The sequence below is a fragment of the Orbicella faveolata genome, unplaced genomic scaffold (genome assembly GCF_042242905.1).
Source record: "Orbicella faveolata isolate gen_17 unplaced genomic scaffold, um_ofav_v1 contig_13, whole genome shotgun sequence".
NCBI lineage: Eukaryota > Metazoa > Cnidaria > Anthozoa > Scleractinia > Merulinidae > Orbicella > Orbicella faveolata.
In genome coordinates, this window is record NW_028301540.1 from 21802501 (window position 1) to 21828530 (window position 26030).

The 26030-nt window shown below is 39.7% G+C and overlaps 3 protein-coding genes, 2 long non-coding RNA genes and 5 pseudogenes across 5 annotated transcripts; 3 read left to right on the forward strand and 7 right to left on the reverse strand.

Moving 5' to 3' along the window:
- Positions 1-2346, reverse strand: part of LOC149115587 (uncharacterized) — an 8209-nt pseudogene extending 5863 nt beyond the window's left edge.
- LOC149115589 (uncharacterized) lies at positions 815-1522 on the reverse strand. The gene is made up of 2 exons (XR_016206101.1): positions 1455-1522; positions 815-933 (listed from the first exon to the last, which is right to left on the reverse strand). It is a non-coding gene; the product is annotated as an uncharacterized LOC149115589 (long non-coding RNA).
- A 1116-nt stretch (positions 2347-3462) lies between the features above and the next one.
- Positions 3463-3831, reverse strand: LOC149115590 (uncharacterized). Its single transcript, XM_089285702.1, has one exon. The coding sequence runs from the start codon at positions 3715-3717 to the stop codon at positions 3463-3465; it is 255 nt and encodes an 84-aa protein (XP_089141828.1). The 5' UTR covers positions 3718-3831.
- Positions 3832-5651: 1820 nt separating this feature from the next.
- On the reverse strand, positions 5652-7486 carry LOC149115591 (uncharacterized; annotated as a pseudogene).
- Positions 6181-8503, forward strand: LOC149115592 (uncharacterized; annotated as a pseudogene).
- Positions 8504-13537: 5034 nt separating this feature from the next.
- Positions 13538-14665, reverse strand: LOC149115593 (uncharacterized; annotated as a pseudogene).
- Positions 14641-15523, reverse strand: LOC149115594 (protein CFDP2-like). Its single transcript, XM_089285703.1, has 2 exons — positions 14857-15523; positions 14641-14717 (listed from the first exon to the last, which is right to left on the reverse strand). The coding sequence occupies exons 1-2, from the start codon at positions 15521-15523 to the stop codon at positions 14641-14643; spliced, it is 744 nt and encodes a 247-aa protein (XP_089141829.1).
- A 347-nt stretch (positions 15524-15870) lies between these two features.
- Positions 15871-16498, reverse strand: LOC149115595 (uncharacterized). The gene is made up of 2 exons (XR_016206099.1): positions 16416-16498; positions 15871-15976 (listed from the first exon to the last, which is right to left on the reverse strand). It is a non-coding gene; the product is annotated as an uncharacterized LOC149115595 (long non-coding RNA).
- A 5890-nt stretch (positions 16499-22388) lies between these two features.
- LOC149115596 (uncharacterized) lies at positions 22389-25774 on the forward strand (annotated as a pseudogene).
- LOC149115597 (uncharacterized) lies at positions 24547-25774 on the forward strand. Its single transcript, XM_089285082.1, has one exon. It carries the CDS (start codon positions 24547-24549, stop codon positions 25507-25509), a length of 963 nt encoding a protein of 320 aa, XP_089141208.1. The 3' UTR covers positions 25510-25774.
- Positions 25775-26030: the final 256 nt, after the last annotated feature.

Sequence of the window (26030 nt, forward strand, 5' to 3'; positions counted from 1 at the left end):
AAAATCATTTCCTGTTCTTACAAACAGTAGAAAATGTATTTTAATCTTTCCCTAAAAAAAATTATATAATTTGTTTACAAAACAACAATGACTTTGGATGACTGTAGATGTCCTAATGGTTAATATTATTGGTTTTGACCAAAAAAAATATCAAATTTACAACATACAGTCAAAGCACAAAGGGTGCATAATTTTTTTTGTCACCATATGAACCTAGTTTTTCTTATTCATCTGGAAAATGAAAACCCTCGAACTGGAAGTCATCTTCAAGTCCTGGTGGAGGAAAGTGTGCTCTAATGCAACACACTGCACATGATGGCAAAGGGACTCATTTCTTTGCCAAGAGTGCCCCAGCACCATCTGACAAGTTGACGATAGGCTATGTGCCTGTTAAGTTTATGTTGGGGACCTTCATGGGACTGAGAATACTGCTGCTTATATTGGTACCAGGCTGTCTGCAGTACCCATCTGTTGAGACAAACAGCTTGGAAACCTGGATGTTGAGTTATACAAACTGGGGCTTCAGCAACCTCCCCCATCTCTACTGCCTCCCTGTTTTTGTTGCACATTTGAGGAAACTCTGGACAGCACGTACATTCCTCATTTCTGTTCAGTATTTGGCAATTTCCACATGTACACCTAAAGTAAATAAGCTTTGTTTGACTTGGATTTATTGCACAGTAAAAACATAAGAACCTATCCCAAACTTTTCAGGATAGCGTAGAAGGTTCTTTATCATTTAATGTCTGAGAATCCGGCCTAGTTAGGTATGCAAAAGGTTCTGTCAGTAATATCCTTTTGAAGAATAGCAGAATCTAATCTGAAATTATAATATTTGTGTCAGTCTTACGAGGTCTTACATGCGTTTTTCTCTGATTTCTAAACAAGAAGCAGATCCACTTGCAAGCTCAAACACTGCTCAGTTTGTCAGCACTAGAACAAACCAAACATATAGGTTACTAATAATAACTACATTAAAAGTTATTTGTTTCGTTTCAGAGGTAACGATGGCAATCGTTCCTTTTCTAAAAAAAAGTAGGTTAGCTTAAAAATTATGTTTCATAATCTTGTTACGGTTCTACAAAAAATGGAGTATATTGTGTTGTTGATAGGAATAGGGATTCAATATTACAGAGTTTCGGTACAATCGACTTTACTCCAGGAGGGTGATTTTAAACTAGTTTAGTAAGGTCTAAAATATAGCATAGCAGTGGATATTGCCTCTCTAAATGCTTGTGATATCACAATAGCTATGAATAAAACGAACAAAAACGTGCAACAACGATTTTATTTTTATTCTTTTTTTATTGTGTTTGTTTACAATTCTCGAGCTCATGAGCGTTTGATCTTCACAGCATCTCCAAGACATCAAACGCCATTTAATTCATGGTGTGCCACAACAGATCGGTTAAATTGTATTGTTTAAGTTAGAAAATATATCCAGAAACTCTTACCAGTCTGAATTTCTGGTACAAGCATTTTCGTCCTCGTGTTGATGCTCCTCTTCTAATTCTCCTTCTTCCACACCTTCTTTGCTGGAAGAAAACTCTGGTTCGAACTGGTACGGCCGGATCACATTTTGAGAGATATTTTCATCGTCAATAGAAAGACTTGATTGAGATGAATGCGAACAGGTTTCGTCGTCAGACATTTCGAAGCGGCTGAAACTAAACTAGTTCAATATACTCAGTTCGGCTAGCTAAACTCTTCATGCAAAACAAAAGCGAAGCGATGTGGCATCACGATCTGATGTCACATGTTAATCCGCTGGCCATTTAAGCTCCCGCGATGAAAAGGGAACATGGTGGATACAATCCGAAGCTTTGGATCGACTTTTTCATAAAATCATTCATCGTCGATATAAATTATCGCTTTCAAATTGATCCATCCTATGTTAACATCAATACAAAAAATAATTAAAATTAGCCTTGAGTTCCCCTTTAACAGTAATAAGCGTGGAATCACTTGCCAGAGGTAGTACTCTTTACATGTATGTCATAATTTCTCACCTTCCTTGCAAACATGAGCTTCTGACAGTGTCGAAGACAACTTTGTCAAGTCTACGAGCCTATATCCCTCTCCCAGGCAAGCCGTTTCATCGTCAAAACATTCTGGAAAACTATCAGAATAATCTTCTGGCGTCATTTTCAGTCGGGAAGCACTCAGCGATTGATCATTTTCAGAATCCGATGAAGGTTGTTGACATGATACACCAGCCACTAGTTCGGGAACTCCACTATCATCTGGTGGCGTTTTCTTCGCTTTTTTCACGTACCTCTGAACGCCAGTGAAAGGGTTTCCTTTCTGTTTCCTTCTGTAAACATTTTTCTTCTTTCTTCTGGGCATTTTGGACCCAAAACTCGCTATAAGAAAGCTATCTCTTGTTCTCTCAATCTCCACTGTTGTGATAACACGTTCGGTTCGACGAATTTCGATCCCATGAGGTCTTTGAAAGTCTTAAACATCATGTAATAGGTCATATAGTTTCCTCACAACAGTGGAGGAGGATTTATGGGAATTGGATGGACTGCAGGGAAAGAAATCGATGTAAAACCAAAAAATGCTAGTTTGCATTGCCATAGTAACCAAAACTGTTTTTTCACTGTACTAAATAAAACGCTTCGCTAGCAATGAAACAGCGCAATATTAACTCTAAAACACTCAGCATAGCATTCTTCTATGCCAGAAGTGTAAGATTTTGGAAAAACAAAAATATAGACATTTTGGTCAAATTTTAGGTTAAGTCCAATTTCCTTAAAGTGCCTATAACACCAAAAATTTTTTTGCGCTTAATTAAATCTCTGTACGGAATTGGGAAAAATGTCGCAAAATTTTTTTAATTCGGTTCAAACCGCGATTTTTTATGATTTTTTAAAGATCGGAAAAATGGCACTTTTTCAAAACATGACCGAGTCACAGAGTCACTGAAAAGGGTCTGGGTATAGCGAAACTTGTGACGTCATTCCAGGCCATTGATCGCTTTCTTGTTTGGAACCGCGTTTGCTTCGCTTTGGAAGGTCAGAAATCTTGAAAATGCCAGATAAATGCGTTGTTTTCGGCTGTAATAATAAGCCAAGTAAGGCAGAAGGTATTTCGCTTCATCCCATACCTTTTGAAGGGGCTGATGAACTGCAGAAGCGAAAAAGAAGAAAGCAATGGGTTGACTTCGTAAAATCTAAGCATGCTCATTGGGAGCCCACGAAGTACTCGGCAGTGTGCTCAAAGCATTTCCGAGAAGAGGACTACGAAGTAATGTTCCCTGGATTGACAAACGTCAATATGCAAAGAAGACTACGGAAAGATGAAATTGGCATTTGTGTTTGCCCGACGATCCAAGCGCCTTGTGTTTCGGGCGGAAGTAAACCAGAAAGCAAGCGAGCTGAGAGAAAGGTGAGAAATGCACATGTATTTTCATTAAAATGAGCAGCTTTCCCGCAGCATCTCGTTGTTAACATGTTTCTTTCATGTTCTCAATTTGTATTTGCAAAAGTTTTGATGGTCTTTAAGAGTGCATTCCTCCGTTTTTCTTTCCTCTTCATATTGAGCCAGCCATTCCTCGTCTGCCATCGGCTCATTCGCATAGGCATCTGGTTCATCATCTGAGGTTTCGTGTTCGCTCGGGTTTGATGAACCCTCGACTTCTAAGTCGTACTCGACCTCGACCTCTGCGGCCTCAGAGTCCGAGCTAGAGTCATAGCTAGAATCGCTGGACGACATTATAAGTACGTTTGAATATTCAAACTTTTGTTGAGTCAAATAAAAGTTCTTTTGACGAAAAACTAACCCTCAGTACTCTATCCCACACACAAAACAACGTGAGAGTTTATACTGGAGCGACACTGGCAATGGCCTGGAATGACGTCACTAGTCCCATTCTCCCGAATGCTCGGTCGTGCTCTTAACAGCGCCAACTTTAAAAATTCGTAAAAAATTCGGGTTTTAACCGAATTCAAAAATTTTTGCGACATTTTTCCCAATTCCATACAGAGATTTGATTAGGCGAAAAAAATGTTTTGGGGTTATAGGCACTTTAACAACATCTTCATCCACATATGTCGTGTCGCTTCCTTCATCTAACAGACAATTCACAATAATTCTCCTGTTTCCGTTCTTTAAGACGATTGGTATTGTTCTTAATGCCACTTCTGGTTGTCCTTCTTGATTTCCAAATGTTTCCATAGTAACGGATCGTCTGGTACCATTCCCCTGCATGGTTTCTCTCGGTCTCCCATTTGCATTTATCATTGGTTGAAGGGGTGTGGTCAAAGTTTGAACGTATAGTTCTGCTTCTGGTCACAGATGAAATTGAGCAGGTGGCGCCCTATCATAGTGAAGGAGATTTTGACGAGTTCCTGTACATTCGTTAATGCCGCAATTTGAGTCTCATGTAATTAAGACTGTCGTATTTATTATCCATGCAAGTTTCATTCCACTACAATGCAAAGAATACTTGAAACCCTCCATTACATTAATTTTTTATACTTTATCAAAGTCCAGTTAAGTTCAGGATTTTAAATATATTGCTTCCTTTGGGACAATGTGAACAAAATTATACCTACCTTTGAAACTTCTTACAATTAAATGGTGTTTGATTTGTCATGAAGTGGTTGTTTAATTTTATTTTGCTTGGGTTATACTGGAGCAAATCAAACAAAAAACTCAGCAACTAATGCTGTTCAATTCAGCTGCATTAACTGTCAGTAGCTTATTAGCAACAACTCGCTCTCTAATAATATTGTATGAACAAAAAAAACACAAGACTAATCTGGCAGTAAAGGGACCATGGACACTGGGTGCTCCCTGGGATAACAACGAGAGTGGGTGGTAGCGACACACCCTGGACAGGTAATTGGGTGGTTAGTGGACACACCCTGCAAACAAAGTGGGACAGTTAGTAGGCTCAAACCCCAAAGCATAAACACAACATGGGGTGTTTAGCAGACACAAACCCCAAAGCAGAAACTTGGGTGGTTGGCAGACACACCCAGTGAATGAGTTGGGGTGATAGTGCACTCGCCCAGAGAACAAAGCCCCCCAACCTGGCTGCTTAGGTAGCTAAGAATAAGGTGGGGTAAGGGACCCACCCAGCCTGATGCAGGCAGTAGCTAAGTGGAAGGTGTGCACCTGGGGCAGTAGTCCAAGTTTATTTACAGGGAGGGTAGAGGAGGGGAAGGAAACACTGTACACTAGCCGAGGAAAAAATACCTGACGTGCCTAGTGTGCTGCTGGTACAAAGACTGGTGTAGCATAACATGTTTGTGTGTACTGTTTGTTGAGACCGGATATGCAACAGATACTAAAACTGATAACATAAGATGAGCATACATCAGTAATGGATAGGATTAATACCATTGACATGAGCCTTAATTGTTGATAAGGATACCGAGACAACATAGCTAGTAGTGTCCATTGTTTATGGTATCAAGTTCCTTGGCATGTTCGTAATGCACTTACGCAATAACAGAATAGTATCTCTGTGGCTGAGACATATCGATAGACAGTAATAATAGCTAATAATAATAATAATAGCTAAGAATAAGGTGGGGTAAGGGACCCACCCAGCCTAACGCAAGTGATAGCTAAGTGGAAGGTGTGCACCCAAATTATGCCCCAAATACTGCCAGGTACATAGTGACAAATATTAGTGGAACTTAAGCAAGGCCTACATTGTAATGTGCTTGGCTCCTGTGGGTGGCGGCTAGCTGGGCAGGGACTGCTTGGAGTATTCAAGCAGGTGTCCTGATGTATTGGGTGTAGCAATTGCTGGACCAACGGCCAAGGGTTTGGATGAGCCAAGGGGGCAAGCCGGCCTCTGCAGCAGTAGTTGCAGCCCCGATGCAGAAACTGTGGGATGCATAGGACTCTGTGGCGAAACCCAAGCATTGAAGCTGGAGGTGCAGAATTGAGGTTACTTTGTTCCTGGTGAGAAATTGCCCTGTTAAGAAGAAATAAAGGAGGGTGGAATTGCCTGAAAGCTGGTGAGCCAGGTAACGGCACATTGCTTGTACTGCACAGACTGAATGGCTAGAAGGAGCGAGTGTAATGGAACAGCCCATCCGGAAGGGATCAGTTTTAGATGATTTCAGTTGCAATGATAAGGAGCCTGGGGAAGTAAAACTGATGTCTGAGCGAGACAGGTGTACCAGCGGGTTGAAGTGAACTGAAGATGGTGAGGTGAACTTGCTCAAACCTAAGAAGGCAAAGAAGGCCAGAGTAAAGGCTGACCAGAGCATGAGTTTGTCCTCTGATGCAATCTCAGGGTCATCTGCCAAAGCTCCTTTTCGCTGGCGCATGACTCGTGATAGGTAGACAGTGGCAAGAGGAGAGTCCAATTGTCCGCTTGACAACTCCTAGAAGTAAACGAAGAAGGGGGACATCTGCAAACGGGTCTGCGAGGCTGTTTTCGATGTGTGCAAACTGGATACCAGCCAGATACAGCTTAATGGTTGGGACGCTGACTTGATCAGAGAGCCAAAAGGCAAAATAACGTAGTTGTAACTCAGGGATCAGGGGTGCCATTGCCTTGAACAACAAAAGGTATACCTGCGAATTCCAGTGTAGTAGGTGCGATGTGCAGAAGGTGCAATGGCTTGGGACTGCAGAAATGCTAGGCGACCTGTCAGAGGGTCGGCACTGAGGGAGGCAGAGTCGTGGGTTCTGAATCTGCCTGCGGGGCATGTTGACGGAACCGGGACATCTGAAAACAGGACAAAGCATCAGCGATTGAATTGTCTGTACCTCCAATGTGAGAGACAAGAATGGAGAATTGGTGGGATGCAGCGCAAAAGAAGATTGAACGAACAAGGTGCATAAGGAGGGGGTCACGGGAAGAAACCTTTGCCCAAATGTCCACAACTGATTGGTTATCACAGTGGAATAGCAGTTTCTTTTCCCTCTAAAGTGGACCCCACAGGAGGCAGGCAAGAGCTATGGGGTAGAGCTCTTTCCACTGGTTGGAGTGATCAGACAGGTTGGAGGGCCAGGAACCATTCAGCCATTGACCTTGAAAGTAGATGCCAAAACCAAGACCTCCAGATGCATTGGTGAAGAGCTCGAGATCAGGAGATCTTTACCAAAAGAGGTCAGGGATAATAGCGTGGCCATTCCAGAGAAGAGGAAACTTCAGCCACCAAACGACATCCCTGCGAACTTCAGTGTTGAGGGATATATGATGGTGGGGTAGGCAAGCAGTGGTACTCGGGTCAATCAAGCGCCGTAGGAATATGCGACCAGCTGGGATGATTCGACAGGCAAAGTTAAGTTCACCAATAAGGGAGAGAGGTTGTCTTTTAATGCACTTTTTCTGAGAAGACCAGGTATGAACTTCAGTCATGAGCTCTGAGAGTTTATCAGGAGGTAAGGAGCATTCCATGAGATTGGAATCAATCAGTATGCCAAGGAACACCAGAAGAGAGGTTGGACCTGGTGAGGACTGGAGCCCAAAAGGTAGGCGGAGATCCACATAGAATTTGCCTTGCCAGTGCATGCCAAGGAGGTCTCAGTCACTGGGGGACACAGGACAGAGATGAAAGGCGTGCTTAAGGTCAGGCTTAGCCATGAGAGCACCAGTGTCAAATGAGGCAATATTAGCTTTTCTTTTAATATAATGCCAGATTTTCCAGGGGTCCAGGTGTGGACAAGAAAGCATGACATTCTGCTGTGCAGAGAAGTTCTCTCAGTGAATCCATTTTCTGTGAAAAAATTTCCAATGAATGAGGAAAACTGTGGGAGGAAATTAGCAACAACCTGAATAGCGCAAGTGGTGTGCGAGTTTTATGTGACAAAAAGGGATTGGGATCACCTCAACATATTAATTAAGAGGTACAGGAAGAAGAGGAATGCTGAAGAATAGTCAACTGGAGTGTCACCTGAACCTGCAGAATTGGACAAAGTACTGGCAGATATTGAAATGGAGGAAGTTGCTTCCACCTCCCAGGAGATCGATGAAGCAGTGAGAAAAGAGAAAGAGGATACTGATAAACAGGAAGCTGAAAGTATAAGAAAAATGGAAATGGAGAAATTAGGAGAAACCCAGAAGAGAGCAGTTGAGGAAGAAGAACAGGAAAACCATATGAAGAAAAAGAGGAGTGGCACTGAAACAATCTCATTTCTGCGTGAGAAAGCTGAAGGCGAGAGGGCATTGAGAGAAGAAGAGTTAGCGACACGAGAAAGCGGCTAGAATTAAAGGAGAAGAAGCTGGCTTCTTATCTTCATCAACAGAAATCTATTATGGAGCTAATGCACCACCAGCAGCAGTGACGATCTCAGATCCTCATGGCTGCTGTTGACAAACTTGTGAACAAAAGTAGTTAGATCCCTGCACTCAGGAGTATTTTCCATTGATTACCACATTATGCCATAATCTTATGTGTTAGGGCTTTTTTTATATTATTTAATTGTATTGTCAAGAAAAGCTCCTTTTAATGGTGAGGTTTATCGAACTTGAACAACCATTTTGTTCTTTATTCAATCTTGTTGTGCCATAAGTTTACATTCAGAAGTTGTGTTGAATAAATAACATTTTATGTCATATTACATAAATGATTAAATTAAACAAAGTATTCTTGCAACATGGGTGGGTCCAAATGAAAATACTGGGAAGTGGTATTACCATTAAGGTATGTAAGGGCATTCCTTAAAAGGGCACAAACAATGTACATTTTACCTATTTGGCTGAGCTCTACTTTAAGTTTTTCTTAAAATTGAGAAACCAAAAATAATTAATTATGTCCCCAAACAACCACTCCACTGAGCTTCTCACTGCGCTCATGGAACTGTTAAACTGCTGCATTAGGGGGAGGGGGGGTCAGGATTCCATTCTGAAATGGAGCTTGCAGGTGTATGTGAAGAGGGTATGCCATTTCTCCATATATACACAAAGGCTGCCCAGTTGGGGAGAAAGCAAATCTTTGTAGCCAAACAGTGCAATAATAAATTTATATTTTTATTACCTTTGTGAACAATATAATTTTACTATTTGGTTTTTTAAGATTAAGATTGATTGAATGATGCAACGCTGTATCACTGTAAAGAATGCTTTCACCGCACTCCTATTTTGCTGCTATAAAAACTTAGGGGTACGTAACACTTACACATAATTTATGCCTACAGTGTACATGACGATTTGTGGTCTGGTTATAAAAAAACTGATTTGGATACAACTTGCACTACATGTATAGTCTAACCTCCACTAAGAGACAATCCTGTAACTGAACACTTACCAGTTGAAAAGTTTAATAGTCCCCGCCACTTAGCTTACAAAGCTGTTAAGATATTAAGCCTCCCATAGGGGAAACACCTTGGCTAAGGGGTCACTATTTTTGGTTTTAATGCTCTGTGGTTACAACAGGTTCATCTTTATGCATATCAGTACTAAGTATGTACTATTTAGCCACATATAAAATTATTTATATTTTACCTACAAAATATCCAGGCTTGGATGAATGAAATTTAACTGAATTTACTTTACATCTTAGAGCTAGTCTGAGTTCTTATTTATTTACAGGCTTTACTTCTGCAAGTTTTGCAGCCATTGCAAAATCTGTTTTAAGAACAAAATTACATTCAATATAATTGTGCAAACAACATTTAACTATAAGAGAACTCTTATTACTCAAAATTGCATGTTCTTATTCTATTCAGTTGTAGCATATTGGTCTAAAGGAGGCTGGTTAATGGCCATAATATATTAATTATAAATTGAGAAAACCATTATAACATATGCACAGCTATTAAGAAATATATACAACATGTACCTTCAGAAAATATCCATACCTCCACCAGGGAAGGGATTTTTTTGAAGACCCCCTACTCCATTGGAAATTCCAGTGAAACTTCATGCATTTCTTTATTTTTTTGGTCTTGCTGAAGCCCCCATCCCCCAGGAAATTCCAATCCCTTCTGTGGGGGGAGTATGGATGATTTCTGGAACTGCATAATATTGAAATTATTGGAAGCATAGGAACACTGAAGAGTGATTGTTACTACACTTACTAACACAAGCCTCTATGACATCCTTGTCAAGTTCTTTGGAGGTCTTAAACAAGAGCTCTTCTCTGTTATAAAAACCACACAGCAGTGACCTCACCAACACTCTTGGACTGATCCACTGATCCACTGACAAGTTCTGTAAGCTAATGAAAAAAATGTTTTCAAAATTACTTTTTTACCTCTAATGTTTCAATGAAGTTGTTAAAACAGGTTAAATGTAAATAGCAAAGTACAATTTTTTTTGGAAAATGGAAGGGTCTACTGGTTGCAGTTAAAAATAATTGGCTGAAAACAGGTCTTACAGTGGTTGAACTATGTCAATTCCTGCCTCTTGATTCCTGTCTGTAGAGAGGTATGTTCATGTAATTATAGTGTACAGTTAACTATATGCAATTTCAAAACAAAACGTCTTATACATACTATTTCAGCTGTTCCTTTTTCTTTTTTAATTTTTCTGTGGACATTAATTCCTGTACTTTCTGTTGACTTACCTGTAAAATTAATTATCAGAAAAGTGTTAGCTTGATGGATTTAAGAGTTGAGTCAAAGTAAGTTCATGTAAAACAAAACAATGGGGTTTGTTAATGATATCAGTCCCAAAATATACAGAGAAACATAATGTTCTTGCTGCATGAGCTTTTGATTTGATCCTAATATATAGATTTAGGCCAGCCTAAAAGCGGAGCTCCTCAGTTATTTTTTGGAATGTTGTTACTAATGAAAATAATCCAACTTGTATGAGGTAAATTGCGAATGATTTAATAGTTTCAGCCGGAACTAGTATTACATCAGCAGATCGAGGTGTAAGATGGTGTGATTATGAAATATAGAGCCATGATTTCAAGGATTTCTTGGAAGCCACCAAAAATCTTGATCACATAACAGAACTGTCTTCTGTGCTTTTTAGTGGCATTTCTTGTTCTTTCCTACCTTATTCAGAAAGACAAGGCATTGTTATTAATCATTATATTCTTCCTTAGCTAACATGGGGACTCCCACACAAAAGAAGTTTACACATTATTTTGTTGTGGGGACTGATTGAAATGCAGTGGTTACAATATACTCAGTCCCTGAATCTCTACCAAATGAAATCTCACAAAAATACCAAAACAGTATACATATGTGAATAGTTGGAAAGTTTTGTTTTCTAACTTGTCCCCAAAGATACATTTAGCCATCTTCACTATTGTATGGAGTCTCCTCCTGCTGGAAGGGTTTGCAATAAGCAAAATCACCCTCACAGGAATGGTAATTACGATATTTTTTTTGCTGATCATGAATACTTGCATAGGCTTCTAATAATAATTTTATTATTCAATTTCAATGTGATTTGTTCTTTTTCTCGACTGGCATTGTGGACTACAAGAGCTGTTATTGGGTTCCATTAATTAATTTTGCTATGATTAAATTATACCAAGAATTATCAGTAAGCTAAGAGGAAGTTATATTATGTACATGTATTTTGCCTGCACTACACAACCAAATGCACTCCAAGGTTATGAGGCATAGGTACATTTGTCAGAAGAGCTCAGCATATCCAAGATATGTTTTGATTGACACATCAATTAAGATAATTTACAGCAAAATGGATAAAAAATACATCAATATCCTTCATGCACCAAAGCCACACATGAGGTTATAAGGCAATCATTTAAACAACAGATTGAAATAATTTATAAATTAGAGAACACTATTTCTACAACAGAATGGAACAAATTAACTTTATCGGACATTGCGAATGGCAAGGCTGTCTGTAGAATGTCACAAATTTTTCAACCCTTTCTTTGTACAAAAAATGCTAATTCTGCAACTTTGCCTAAGACCCAGTTCTCCATTTCGTGTTGGCAAAATATCAATTTATGCCATGTCCAATGCAGATTATCACAAAATTGATTTAAAAGCTCAATAAATATCATTTTAAAGCCAAAAAGCCAATTATGTAAATAAACCATGAGTAAATTATCTCTAAGAAAAACTGATTAATTTAAAAGGCACTTAAAAATAATTAGTTAATATGGGTTTCTTAATAATGTAATGCAGTGTATCTGTCACAATGTTGCAGCTATGATATTACTACAAACAGGATGGGTTGCAGAACGGAACCTCCAAGTCAGTTTATTCAATGAACTTGGTGCAGAATTTATAATCCCATCAAGTTGTCTGTAAATACAGAGAAACCAAACAAAGCATTACAATCATAAGTAATGAATTACTGAACTCTTTTACATGTATGAACAGTGTATGTTCCATTAATATTGGGGATCTCTCAGAAGCTGCATCCATGATAAATTAATTTGTTCCCAGATGCATTTGTTTATAGAACTTTTCACAAATTAATATCTCTGTCATAACAGTGATCTCTGTGTTCTACAACAATTAGTACACAAGAAAAATACACTCAGTAAGATATTGTTTACAATAAAAATCAATGCCTATAAGCAATCATACTTACTTACTTACTTAATCCTCTTCGTTCCTAAGTGGAACATAGGTCCTCAACTAGCGCGCGCCACCTAACCCTATTTTGTACAGTGCCTTTTGCCTCATTCCACGTAACATGCTTTGCCGCCAACTCTGCCATTCTCGTGCGCCTCCAGCTGTTTTGGGGTCTCCCTCTCTTTCGCTTCCCCTGTCGGTTCCACTCTAGTGCCCTCTTGACTACGTGTCCATCTGGTTTCCTCAGTGTGTGGCCGATCCAGCCCCAAGCTCTCTGTCTTATCTCTTCCTCTATCGGTCGTTGCCCTGTTTGACTCCAAAGGTCCTTGTTGCTGATTTTTCTAGGCCACCAAATCCGCAAGATGTTCCTCAGGCTCTTATTGATAAACACTTGCAACCTCTGCTCCAATCCCTTGGTCAGCCTCCAAGTTTCAGAACCATACAAGAGCACCGCCTTCACATTTGTCCCAAAGACTCTCAGCTTGGTCTTGGTTGTTAGTGCCATGGATCGCCATATTGGTCTCAGCATCACAAATGCCTGTCTTGCCTTTCCAATTCGTGCCTGAATGTCCTCGTCAGTGCCTCCCTTTTTGCCTACAATGCTCCCAAGGTATGTGAACTCATCCACTTCCTCAACCCGCTTCCCAGCTACCGACACAACATCACCACGTTTGGTACCAATACGCATCAGTTTTGTCTTGGTGGCATTGATCTTCAGGCCTACCTTCACACTTTGTACCTCCAAGGCTCGTGTCTTATCCCTCATATCCTGTATTCTGTGCGACAGTAGGGCCAGATCATCGGCAAAGTCAAGATCTTCTAATGATGTCGTAAAGGTCCACTGAATACCTCTTTTCCTGTCAAAGGCTGTCCTCGTCACCCAATCCAGGGCGACCAGAAACAGCAAGGGAGATAGCAGGCAGCCTTGTCTTACCCCGGTCCTCATATCCAATGGTTGAGTTTTCTGTCCATTGTGTACCACCTGTGCAGAGAAACCCTCATAGAGAACTCTGATGATGGTGACTATCTTGTCAGGCAACCCGTAGTGCTGCAACAACCTCCACAAAACATCTCTACTGATACTATCGAAGGCCTTCTCAAAATTGATAAAGTTGATGTACAAGGAGGACTGCCACTCGATACTCTGTTCTATAATAATCCGCAGTGTTGCTATTTGATCCGTGCAGCTTCGACCTGCTCGAAAGCCCGCCTGCTCCTCTCTCAGCTTTTTGTCCAACGCAATCTTAATGCGCTCCAGGATCACTCTGCAAAACACCTTACTTGCCATGTTCAGCAACATAATGCCACGCCAGTTTTTACAGTAGCTCAAATCACCTTTCTTGGGCAGCTTGATTAGCAGACCTTTTCTCCACTCCTCTGGTATCTTCTCATTCCATATCCTGTTGCAGAGGCCCAGGAGAACCTCCTCTGATGTGTCCCCTCCCGCCTTAATTGCCTCTGGTGGAATATTGTCACATCCTGCAGCCTTCCCGTTTTTTAACTTCTTTATAGCATTCTTGATTTCAATACGTGTAACGTGACCTGTCCTGATGTTAAGCTCGTCATTTGGCTCCACCTCTGGTGGGTTGATCGGCTCCTCATGGTTAAGCACTGTTTGAAAGTGCTCCCTCCACCGGTGCATCTCCTCCTCTGCTGTCCTGAGCAACACGCCTGCCTCATTTCTCACTGGCTTACAAGTATTCTGGATCCTCCCACTTAGCTTTCTAGTGATCTCGTACAAAGTCCTTGCATCACCTCTCTTTCCAGCCTCCTCAGCTCTCTCAGCTTCTGCTTCCACATACGCCCTCTTGTCTTTCCTACACCTCCTCTTCACCTCCCTATTTAACTCTTGATATCTTTTACTTGCCTCTCTCTTCTGGTTTCTTGTTCTGGCCATGTTTATGGTGTTTTTTGCCACCTTTCGCTGCTCGATTAACTCCCAAGTCTCCTTGCTGATCCACTCCTTCCTGTTTGCCTTTGCCCTACCCAGCACCTGCTCGCAGGTCTCCACATAACCTTGTTCAATCTGCCTCCATTCATCATCCACTGACAGTTCCTCCTCCTCCATCAACTGCTGCAGACCCTCAAATCTGTTATGCAGTGCTAGCTTGAATGCGTTCCTAACCTCCAGATCTTTCAGCTTGCTGACCTCAAAACGCACTCGGCCACTATCCCCCTTTCTCACTTTGGCAATCCTTAGCCTGACTTTTGCCATCAACAGGTGGTGGTCTGACCCAACGTCTGCGCCACGCATCGCGCGAACGTCCTGCAGTGAGCTCCTCCATCTCTTGCTAAATGCCAGGTGGTCGATCTGATTCACAATACCACCATCAGGAGACCTCCATGTCCGCTTGTGACACTCCTTATGGGGGAACAGCGTTCCACCGATTACCAGTTCATTTGCCTGACAGAAGTCCGCCCATCTCTCACCATTTTCATTCATCTCAGCTCTTGCTCCATGTTTACCCATCACCTCCTCTCTGCCTGTGTTATCCATTCCCATCTTAGCATTCATATCTCCCATGACGATCTTCACATCTCTACATGGCACCTGCTCCAAAACCATCTGTAGCTGGTCATAGAAATCATCCTTCACCTCCTCCGTTGCCTCATTTGTTGGGGCATAGCATTGCAAGATGGTAACCTTCTGCCACCTCGAGTTGAACCGGGCTCTGATTATCCTCTCAGACACTGGCTCCCATTCCAGCAGACATTGTGCAGCTTCTTTGGACAGAATAAAGCCAACTCCTCTCTCATGATTTTCACCTTCATCCATTCCTGAGTATAGCACAGTTTCGCCTGTAGCTACCCTCAACTTCCCACAAGAGTTCCATCTCATTTCACTTACTCCTAGAATACTAATACCATACCTCTGCATCTCCTTGATCACCTGTGCGCACTTACCAGTCTCAAACATTGTCCTAACATTCCATTGCCCGATCTTCACACACGCTTTTGGCGACAGCAATTTCGTCGGCGGTTTATGCGTCATTCGCTGCTTCGCACGTTGTTCCAACCGGGTGTTAACATCTTTTACCCCTGCTTCCCGATAGGGTGCAGTGGTAGTTCTAGCTTTGGTTTCTGTAATAAATAGCATTTTCTGGGAGCGGGTTATCAGCCCGCCGCCCAACCCCCAACCTGGAGGACCAGGGGCTGTTCTTCGTCTGGCCTCTACCCTTCGACCAATCCGGCATGGTTAGACCTGCCAGGGAACAAAGTCCCCGCCGGCACAGCTCTCTGGGTCATGGAGACACACAAGCTTCACCACCACGGCAAGGTGTCAGCCCAAGGTGAAGATAAGCAATCATAAGGACCTTAAATTTATATTTCCTCAGAAATATCTCACCAGGCCATGGTTGCTTTGAAAATCTTTGATGTTTTAATACAGGCTCCCCATCTGTAAACTGTTCATATATTGACGGACAGGAACAGGCACGTAATTCCTTTCTTTGATATACAGTGTACTTCATTGTTAGTTGTTTACTGAGTGTTAGTAGTGAATCAAATGCTAGGGGTTGGTACTCCAACTTTCACTGTGGCAGGCTCTGCCCTGAAATACAAAGCAAACTTACATAACTGTTATGAACTTCGCCACTTGATTTCGAGAGCAAACGCAATTTGCTTCAAACAAGAAACTGGAACATTGAGGGTTACAACAATGTGCACAGTCCCAATCACAGGGTCATCCAGGCTGTTTGGTTGTACATATAACTGTACAACTGTATATGAGTTCAGCTTCCAGAAGAAAATCAGAGTTTGTTAGGATAAATACTGATGTTCTTGCTTACTGAATGAATGAATGTGCAGTTTCAGAAGATATTCACACGCAACATCCATTCATGGCCAGTCTTTAGCAATTCCAAATTAAAGTATCAGGAATCAAGAGCTCTAATAGAGAAAAACCTCCATGTGGGGTATGAATCTTTTCTTGAAGAAAACAATGTCTGAGAAATCATTAATTACAAAATAATGTTTAAGAAACATCTTACCTTTCAGAGAATTTTGTAATCTACACTGTCTGGCCAGTTCATATACATGTATTTGACAAGTTGACACTGGGCATGTTTGCCCTTCAACATCAGATTACTATGTAGTAGCACTGGCCAACTAAAAACAAACAGCATAATTTGGTTAATTAATATAAGCTGTACATTATTAGGTTGAAATATTGGTGTAGATTGTTGCACATCAACAGATACAGAAACTATTTGCACCTGAAGCATAATGAGTGAAAAATCATGCATGAGACATTTACATGTACATGTAACAGCCCTCCACCTCAGAACCATCACAGATATGATATGATATTTTTAAACTCTCTGAAATTTCAGATTATTCAAGATTAACATATGCACATACATCATCTGGGGCAACCCTAAAACACTGAATTTGGAAACCGAAATCCGGAATCCAGAATCCGGAACCAAAAACCAGAATCTGGAATCCAGATATTATGAATGATGATACAAATAATTCACTTCAGCAATGTCTAATAAATAAATATGAGGAAAAATCATTTTGTTGTTATTTGTTTTCTTGGCTTTACTTCAGCCACAGACTGTTATTGCTAAAAAATTATTGACTAGTTCTGAACAACCCTTAGCTATATATCTGGCCCCGTTGTTCAAAAGCTGCATAAAGCTATTCATTGGGTACATCACTATCCAGTCAGGGTTACTGATTTTTTGGGTGGATAGAGTTACTCATAGCCTGCGAGCAGGCTCTAGTATCTGTCTCTATTGTCTGAGCAGGCTAAATAGGTGTCTAGTGTTTTTCTGCATTGGCATGTCACCAAGAGCCTTCATGCGGCTTTGCCACTCACACCCCCAGCCCAAACACGAGAGCCTGCTCATAGGCTAAGTTACCCATCTTTTGTTCAAGCTGGCCCTGGTGAGAGCCCGGTTTTTGTCTAGATCAAATTGCTCTGAGAAGACTGGTGAGCAGCACATTAACAACAAGCTATTATAGGCTATTGCAGTGAGTTTCTGGCAGTCTTTTAGCATCTTTGAACAGCATGTGGTCTGACCTGTCAGCAAGTGAGAAGCAGACGGAAGTAAGTGTGCAACATTTCTACAAATTGTTTTAATATGATGGCCGCCAAGAATATGAAATGCTGATTTGTCACAGTATCAGTGTGGAAATTGTGTTAATCTGGAATTGGTCTCGTATCTGTTGGAAAAATCAAATTTCATATTTAGACCAGACAGGTTAGCCCTTGGACTTCGAAATTGGGGGGCGTGACCGTCAATGTACAGGGGGCTGCTACTGATGGATATCCTGTTCTCTATGACATTTTCTATCTTGTTCAGTATGTACTAGACATAAAGGATAAATTTATACTTCCGGTAAATTGAAGATCACTTATTAAACAAAATGGCAATTACCAGCAAGCTCATTTTAGACACTCTCGAGGTGCTTGGTATAAAATTAAGACGCACTTTACTGAGATTCTCATGATCATAGCCCTCACTAAAAATAACGGTTGCACAGTTTCAACAGACGGGGAATTTTTGTTTCAAAAAAGGTTAAGTTTGAGGTCCTTTTTACTTGGCAACTTACTTTTACAGTCGAAAAGCTAAGCAAAACAATTTTCACGTATTTGAAGAACTTATTTTCTTTGATTTGCGGATTCCGGTTTCCAGTTTCTGGATTCCGGTTTTTGGTTCCAGATTCCAGATTCCGGTTTCTGGGTTTTAGGGTTGCCCCATATTTAACATATTGTTTGCTTCACGTTCAGTTTACACATGGCTGTTATCCAGCATTGGCAGACTTATAAGTTTTCCTTCAAAAATATATTGCAACAACTATTGCATCTTTCATTACCTATTCTTGTGATGAAATGACACAAAATTCAAGAACAAGAAGTCATAAGCATAAAACTAACTTACATGGTAGTGCTTACAGTTCCTCTTACTGTCTGCATATGCTGTCCATAAACTTATGCTGCCTGGACAATGTACTCATTATTTTTCTGATCACACCTTTTAAAACGTCACTGTTATATAATTTGTCCTGAAAAAGCAATACATGAAATGTTATGCCTTTGGCACTCACCAAATACCTTTACATGATGTATAATGTACACCATATCAACATTCACAATTCTCTTTACTTTCATTGTAACTCTTTTGTGTCATTTTCCCTCTCTTGAAGACAGGACTTCCACATTAGGTTATAATTTGCCTCCGGAATCTCTATGAATTCACAGGGAGTGATAACAATTAAATCATGACTAATTTAGCAAAGGAGGCGTTCAAATGTCAGATTTTAATGCTAAGTTTATACAATAACACTGCTACATGTAGCGCTGTTACTGGAAATCAATTTAAGTGAAACTGTTGAAACAGCTCTGCCAAAATTTTTCCTAGCAGTTAAGGCAGGATACCAGAATATACATGTAGCACACAGCAAAGGCTAGAGATACACACATGTTAATTATCAGTTAGGATTTGGTGAGCTTCTGTGCTGTAGGTATGGTGGAAAATAATAGATTATCAGAAATGAAGGTTCCTGAGACATTTTGACAGCACTGAGAGGAATTAATATATAAATTCACAAAAGAAGGAGAAGTTCTTGCCCTGTCCAGTTCTCTGTAATAAAAATATCATTTACATGTGAGTCATTTATAATATGTGGTTTGTGTTTAAAGCCGATATAATGCACACTCTGATTGACCAATTCCAGTGCATTATTTACATTTACATGGTATACCTTGGTAAAACCATAAAACATTGCGTGCGACTAAAATAAAAAATATGAAAAATAAAAAGAAATGCCTAATTCATAACAATTTAAAATACTCAACACTAAAACGAATGTAATTCTTTACTTGAAAATTATTCTCCCGTAATGCCCATGGGCCAATTACAGGCATGCTAAAAAGTCCTAACACAAAGTAAAAGGAAATTAAGAAAACTATTGCTTTTTTCCGGAAAATTGTAGCGACTGAAGACAATGATGGAACACTCGGAGAGTGCATTCTATCAACCTGATGAGATAAAATTTAAGGAGAATAGAGAATTCACAAAGTTATATCACAAACAAATTGGTACAGGACAGGAGAAAGGAAACTGTACAGCCAGGAAGAAACTGAAACTTTCTTCGCCCAGCAAAAGAGTATGCATGCACAACAAAGAAAACAGTTAGTGGCATTCATTTAATAAGTTAGTACATAAAAAATTAGTGTGAAGAAGAGAGCAAAGAGAGAGAGAGTGGAGATAGGAGAACACTCTCTCCAACTAAATTGTGTATATATGTATGTAAAAGTTATTCTTATTACTGAGAAATGGTCAGGGCAAGAACTTCTATTACACTGTTCAATTTACCGAGTTAATTAGTACTATCTCACTTTTTTGGAACATTTCCATATTAAGTGTAAATACCGCATTGGGGAATAACCTCTTATTAACAAAATACGGTCCATGTACCCCCAACCAAAAGCAATGGCACAAATAACATGAAATAGCCAATCAAAATCAAAGCAGAGCTTTATTTGCAGACAGGATTGCCATGCATAATCGTCTACTCGACATTTTGGACTATATAAGCATTTCACCAAACCGAACTAATTGGACAGACAACAAAATAAAACGAGGAAATCTACATTATAAACACAAGATGCACATCACTACAACTGAGCTCGAGTATCAACAGCAAATCCCTTTTCAATGAACGGTGACCGAATAAAAGAGAGGATAAAGATAATTCGTTTAAGCTTGCTTAATTTGTTTAAGTTGAAAAATTATTCACGCTTAAAGTTGAATATTACTGAGAGTCTGTATTTTTGCCGACGGCTTAATTTAGCTATGCAGTCATTTTATTGGCAGTAGCTTTACCAGTCTTCAACCAATTTAGCCTCGGAATTCACAAAAGCATTTCGCCAAACCGAATAAATTGAACTAACAAAACGAGGAAATCTCCATACTTTGTAATCACACAATATGCAAATATTCACATAGGAACAAAAGTAAATTTAGCAAATCCTGTTCGCTTCGGCTTAAAATGGTTTGTAGACCTTTCTTGGTTCAGTTTTCAACAACAGAAGAACAAATTTTAGCAGTCTACGAAGCGGCAGTGCTAACTAAATCAGAGAAAACTTCAAAACTCGCCCGGCCGTGTTTACAAGTACGATTTTGGCTAAGCTTATTTTTAGATGGGAGGTTATAAGCTTAAATTGACGACAAAAATCGATAGAAAACATAACTTGTTTACAACTTACAGCAACCTCCAAAGCGACCCACGTGTTATTGTTTAGAGACGAGCGAAATTAAAACGATGCAATTTTTAAAATCTCTTACAGCATGGCTTCAAATAAGGAAGACTTTTAATGGATTCCAATTGAAAATAAGCTTATATCGCCGAGGAAACTTGTTAATTTTCATACCAAACGCAACAACAAAAGTCACTTACCGCAAGTTGGCAATTCAGTTCGGCCAGTGTAAATCTTCCAGGCAGAAACTTGCAGCAAAAGTTGTGAAGACTAAACTGAAGTTATATTTTCGATAGATCAACGAATCAACCACTTCTTTCCGCTACGTTTACTGTTTGCAATTTCTCTAAAACACTCAGGTACGTTTGATTTCTCTAATGTTCATCACCAGACCAAATCAGGTGACTTTTGAATTTTCTTGCACGGCTGCACAGCATCACGTTCGCGCGAATTTTGAACTTGGCCATGGGGAGTTCGGCAGTCTTCTGAATCAATTTGTTGGGTACTTTTGCCTCCTTTCTATAGCCCTTGTTAGCTTTGGTTCACGGCACTGTTCGGTATTATTTCACCTCCTTTCTCTAGCCCTTGACTAGCTATAATTCACGGCATTGTTCAGTACTGTTTCGCCTCCTTCCCCAGCACTGGCCCGCTCAGTCTTTTTCGCGATCTTCTTCGCTACTTCTTTGCCTGTTAATTCTTGCTTTCTGCCTTTTGCTTCGGCGCAACCCTGTCTTAAAAATATTAAATCAACCTCCGCTATCGTTTTTCTTTAAAAATCCTGCCAAGAAAAATGGCATTCACCCGCTACCAACTGAGGGTGCATGTCTCTGTCAACCTATTAGCTGGAGTATGGCCGCCCTCTTGCGCGACTCCGTTGTCGTCGTCGTCGTCGTCGTGCGTACGCGCCCACGAGCAATACCGCTAGCCATGATAACCATGAGAAAATCAATTCATGGGTTTCCTTTTCTTCCCTACATGGGTATGGGGCTCCGCCGGAGCTCCACTATGATTAAATTGGTCTTAAAGAAATAAGCAAATCCATGATCCCCATATTTTGTGTTTGGAAATGTATATTGACTGACTGTTTGAAACATATCAATGCAAATAGCAACTTACAATTTTATTGTTAGGAGTGTATTAACACTGCTGCTATTTATTACTTACAGAGCTCTTCTTTCAACATATGCACCTCTTCTTCAAGCCGGAGTATTTCATCATCATTCTTCTGTTTTTCTTCTTTGCACAAAACATTGATACATTTGAGAGGTGGGCCTACTGTTTTTGGCCTTTTCCCTCCAAAGTGGGGGTGCTGTAATAGGTTTCCCTGGTGTGGGGTAGGGATAACCATTAAAGAGTTCTCACTGTCATCATCTGACCAATCAGACTCGGACAAGCCATCCACGATATGCTTTTCGTTCACTCTTTCAGTACTGCTTTCTGGTGTTGCCACTAGAATGGACTCCTCAATATCATTCAGCTTCTGACAAAGAAGTGACAGCTCTAGCTTTTTCTCCTCTGTAGTCTTACACTTTTGGCAGGTGTGGGTTTCTTGGCTGAAAAAGTGACATGGAAGGGTTAGTTAGGATTTAAAACATTAAAATTACATTGAGTATCTCACAAAGGATAAAGCATGAACACAAACCTTGTTTCTCTGATTTCCTCCTTTCTCCCTTTTGTTTTCCACTTTGTGAAGTGTTCTGAGCTGGTGCATGTTCTGGCAATCAATTTCCATTGATTATAAGACAAGCAAATGATGTGGAGGAAAATCCAGGTCCTACAATATTTGAAGTCATTAACTCGACAAGAACAGTATGTGCTGACTACAATCAAGGAAATGAAGTACTCTTTGATGAAAATGCTGGTAAGCAATGTGTAGCAATGTCACTCACTGCTATTATTTACGATCATATAGAAGATATTAATTTATGGAGTTGTTCCACTTTGAATAATATTTTGGGTACTGGAAATAACCTGTACAGTACCATAAGATCTATTGTGCGGACAAATGATTGTTTGCTCTTAACTGAGGTCCCAGCCTTTGTCTCAATTTTTGACAAAGTGTATGCATTACAATACAGTGAGTCAGTAACAGGAAGTTTGTTTCTGACATCTAACAATGGCCCATTTATGACTCTTCAAAATGCACTCACAGAGCTTTTTTCTCAGCATGATTACAATTGTTGTTTGTTAACTATTGGCATTAATGCAGTTGCAGTTTTTAGAAATTCAGAACTGTTACAAAGTTTTAACATTTTTTATTCTCATGCAAGGGATTTACATGGAGTGCCTCATTCATATGGGACATGTACTTTGCTCAACATTGAAGGACTTGAAAACCTTATTTCATATTTGCAACTCTCTTGCTTACAAACATGCACTGTTCCTTTTGAAATCAAAGGGGTTCTGATTAGTGATACACAACCTGATGTAGAACATGTCCATGAGAATTATCAACAGAAATTTATTCTTGAGTAATCAAACTAGCCCAGAAGAACCTATCAGAAAAGAAAGCATTTGGATGAAAGATGCAAAGTAAGCAAACCATTGATTGTTCAACACGAATATGAGAAAAAGAAAAGGTTAAATGAGAGCCCAGAGGTGAGGGAAAATAGGCTGGCATGTCAATGTGAATACAAGAGGAAAATTCGTGCAAATGAATCTCCAGAACTTAGAGAAAAGAGAATGGTAAAGCAATGTAAATATCAGAAAAAGACAATTGCAAATGAATCTGCTGAATGTAGGGAAAAGAGACTAAGACACCAATGTTAATATCAGGAAGAAAAAACTAGAAATGAACCTCTTGAATGTCGAGAAAAGAGGCTGGTGAATAGACATAAATGTGTGAAAAAAAAAAACTGCAAATACAACCGTTACCAACGAAGTAAGAAAATTTCATGCTGCTGTGTCTGAAGGTCCAATGTACATTTGTTCTTGTTGTGATCAGCTATGGTACAAACACAGTGTTACTGCTGCTGAGAAACTAAGACTTTGTAATCCTAGTGTAATAAAATATTTACTGAGCAAATTGAGTGTTGATGATATGGAGTGGGTTTCTCAGTCTTGTTACAAACATTTACAAAAAAAATAAAATACTACCTGTGCAATTAAGAATGGGATGTCATTTCCAGTTAAACCTGACTTCTTTGACTTAAATGAATCGGAGAGCAGACTTCTGGCACCTAGATTAGCCTTTTAAAACCTTATGCTAGCTCCAAGAGGAAATCAGTTTAAAATAAAAGGAAATGTTGTAAATGTACCTGCAGATGTTAACAATACTGTCAATATGTTACCACAGTTGCCTCAAGAAAGTGGAACAATTAAAGTTTAATTAAAGAGACGATTACAGTATAAAAGCTATGAATTGTCTTTAAATGTAACACCACATAAAATTGTGCAAGCAGGAAAGTGGCTAATAAGTGGCTAATAAGTGGCTAATAAGTGGAGTATCGTTTAGTGATGATAGGGTGCATAGATTAAGTATGAACTTACCTAAAAATGAAAATACCAGTCAGTGCTGTTCACAAGTTAATAATCAGCTGAGTGATGTAAATAATATTGGGGATGATGCTGAAACTGAGCAATATATTGATGATTGGATTGAAGATGACGCAGAAATTCCTGCAGGTGTAACTGATACTATGTTAACTGCCACCAATTTCCTTGAGGACAGTGAAAGGGAACAAATTTATGGCATTGCCCCTGGAGAAGGCATTACACCTTTAAGTATATTTAGAGGTAAATATTCCGAAGAATTAGCTTATCCAGGAATATTTATTGGTCAAAAAAGGCCAGAAAATAAAGAAAGACTAGTAAATGTTCACTACAGTGATATTTTCAAATCAGAATTAAGAAGATCAGATCAAAGAGCTGCTATGTGTGTGGAAAATATTTTTCAAAACTAAAAGTCGCAAATGAGCATACTTTTAGGGAAATCTCAAATAGCTTTGAGGAAATGTAAGGGAAACGACAGAGCTCTGACAGCTGGTCAGTTAAAGCAACAACTTAGAGGCTCACCTCAATATTTTGAGAAGGCCAAAAAAGATATTTTTGCAATGATCAGACAACTTGGTCCTGCTACTTTGTTTTGTAGTTTTTCATCAGCTGAAACACAGTGGATACACCTACTTAGAATACTTGGTAAACTTGTTGACGATAAAGAATATTCGGATACTGAACTAGAAAACTTGAACTGGGAGGAAAAGTCTAGGTTGATTCAGAGTGATCCTGTGATGTGTGCGCGACATTTTGATTATCAATTTAATCATTTTTTAGAACACTTTTTACTGAGTGGGGCTACCCCACTAGGAAAAATTACAGACTGGTTTTACAGAGTTGAATATCAACAGGGAGGCTCAGCTCACATTCACATGCTGATATGGCTTGAAGATGCACCAGTATATGGATGTGACGATGACAGTGTTGTCACGTCACTTATTGATGAAATAATCACTTGTAAAAAATCAGATGATAACCCAGAATTGGAGCATCTTGTCAACAGACAAATTCACAGGCACTGTCAAACTTGTCATATAAAGTCAAAAGCTGAATGCAGGTTTAATTTTCCACAACCACCGATGAAGTCAACAAGTATTTTACACCCTCTTGGCAATGATGTCTCTGAAACTGACATTAGAAAACATAAAAATAGTTGGAAAAACATCAGTAAACATCTAAATGACATGAAGGAAGGTCAAGACATCTCGCTTGACCAATTGCTGACTAATCTGGACATCTCTGAGCAAAACTACTATCTTGCTATTCGTTCAAGTCTCAATTCTCCCACCATATTTTTGAAAAGAAATCCTAATGAGTTGAGTGGGAACAACTGCAGTAGTGCTTGTCTGAGTGCTTGGAGGGCAAATATGGATATATAGTATGTTCTTGATGTGCCCAGGAAGCAGTTTACACAGTACTTCAGCTGCCAGTGCGAAAAAGTTCCAGAAAAGTGATATTTATCAACACTTCACCTCCTGAGGATAGAGTGCACCTGTTGAAACCAATGAATGAAATTGAAGAAATGGATGATGATTCAGAAGAAATTCACTCTGGTGGTCTCTTAAACAGGTATATACAAAGACCAGCCAACCATGAAAATGTGTCACTAGCTGATTGGGCTGCATTATATGACTCATGTCAAAAGCAATTTAAGAAGAAATCAAAAACAATTGATACAGACAACCTCCCACTAGAAACTTTAGGTGAGGACGAAAACAATGACGACGATCTTTTGGATTGTGCTGATAAGGCCAAAAGAGCTGAAAAACAAGAAAATCCAAAGCAGCATTCAGTGCCAAGAATAATAAGAAGTGTTTGGTTCAATGCAAAATCACACCCAGAAGAACACTACCGTGAACTTATTATGCTTTTTGCTTCATGGAGAAATGAAGAAAATGAT

Excerpts from the sequence above, each read along its gene's own strand:
- LOC149115597 (XM_089285082.1), top strand. The coding sequence starts at position 24,547 with ATGAGCATACTTTTAGGGAAATCTCAAATAGCTTTGAGGAAATGTAAG.
- LOC149115590 (XM_089285702.1), bottom strand. The coding sequence starts at position 3,717 with ATGTCGTCCAGCGATTCTAGCTATGACTCTAGCTCGGACTCTGAGGCC.
- LOC149115594 (XM_089285703.1), bottom strand. The coding sequence starts at position 15,523 with ATGCTATTTATTACAGAAACCAAAGCTAGAACTACCACTGCACCCTAT. Across the intron at positions 14,718-14,856 it reads AGCTGAGATGAATGAAAATG|CAAGAGATGGAGGAGCTCAC; the intron begins GTGAGAGATGGG and ends CCTGGCATTTAG.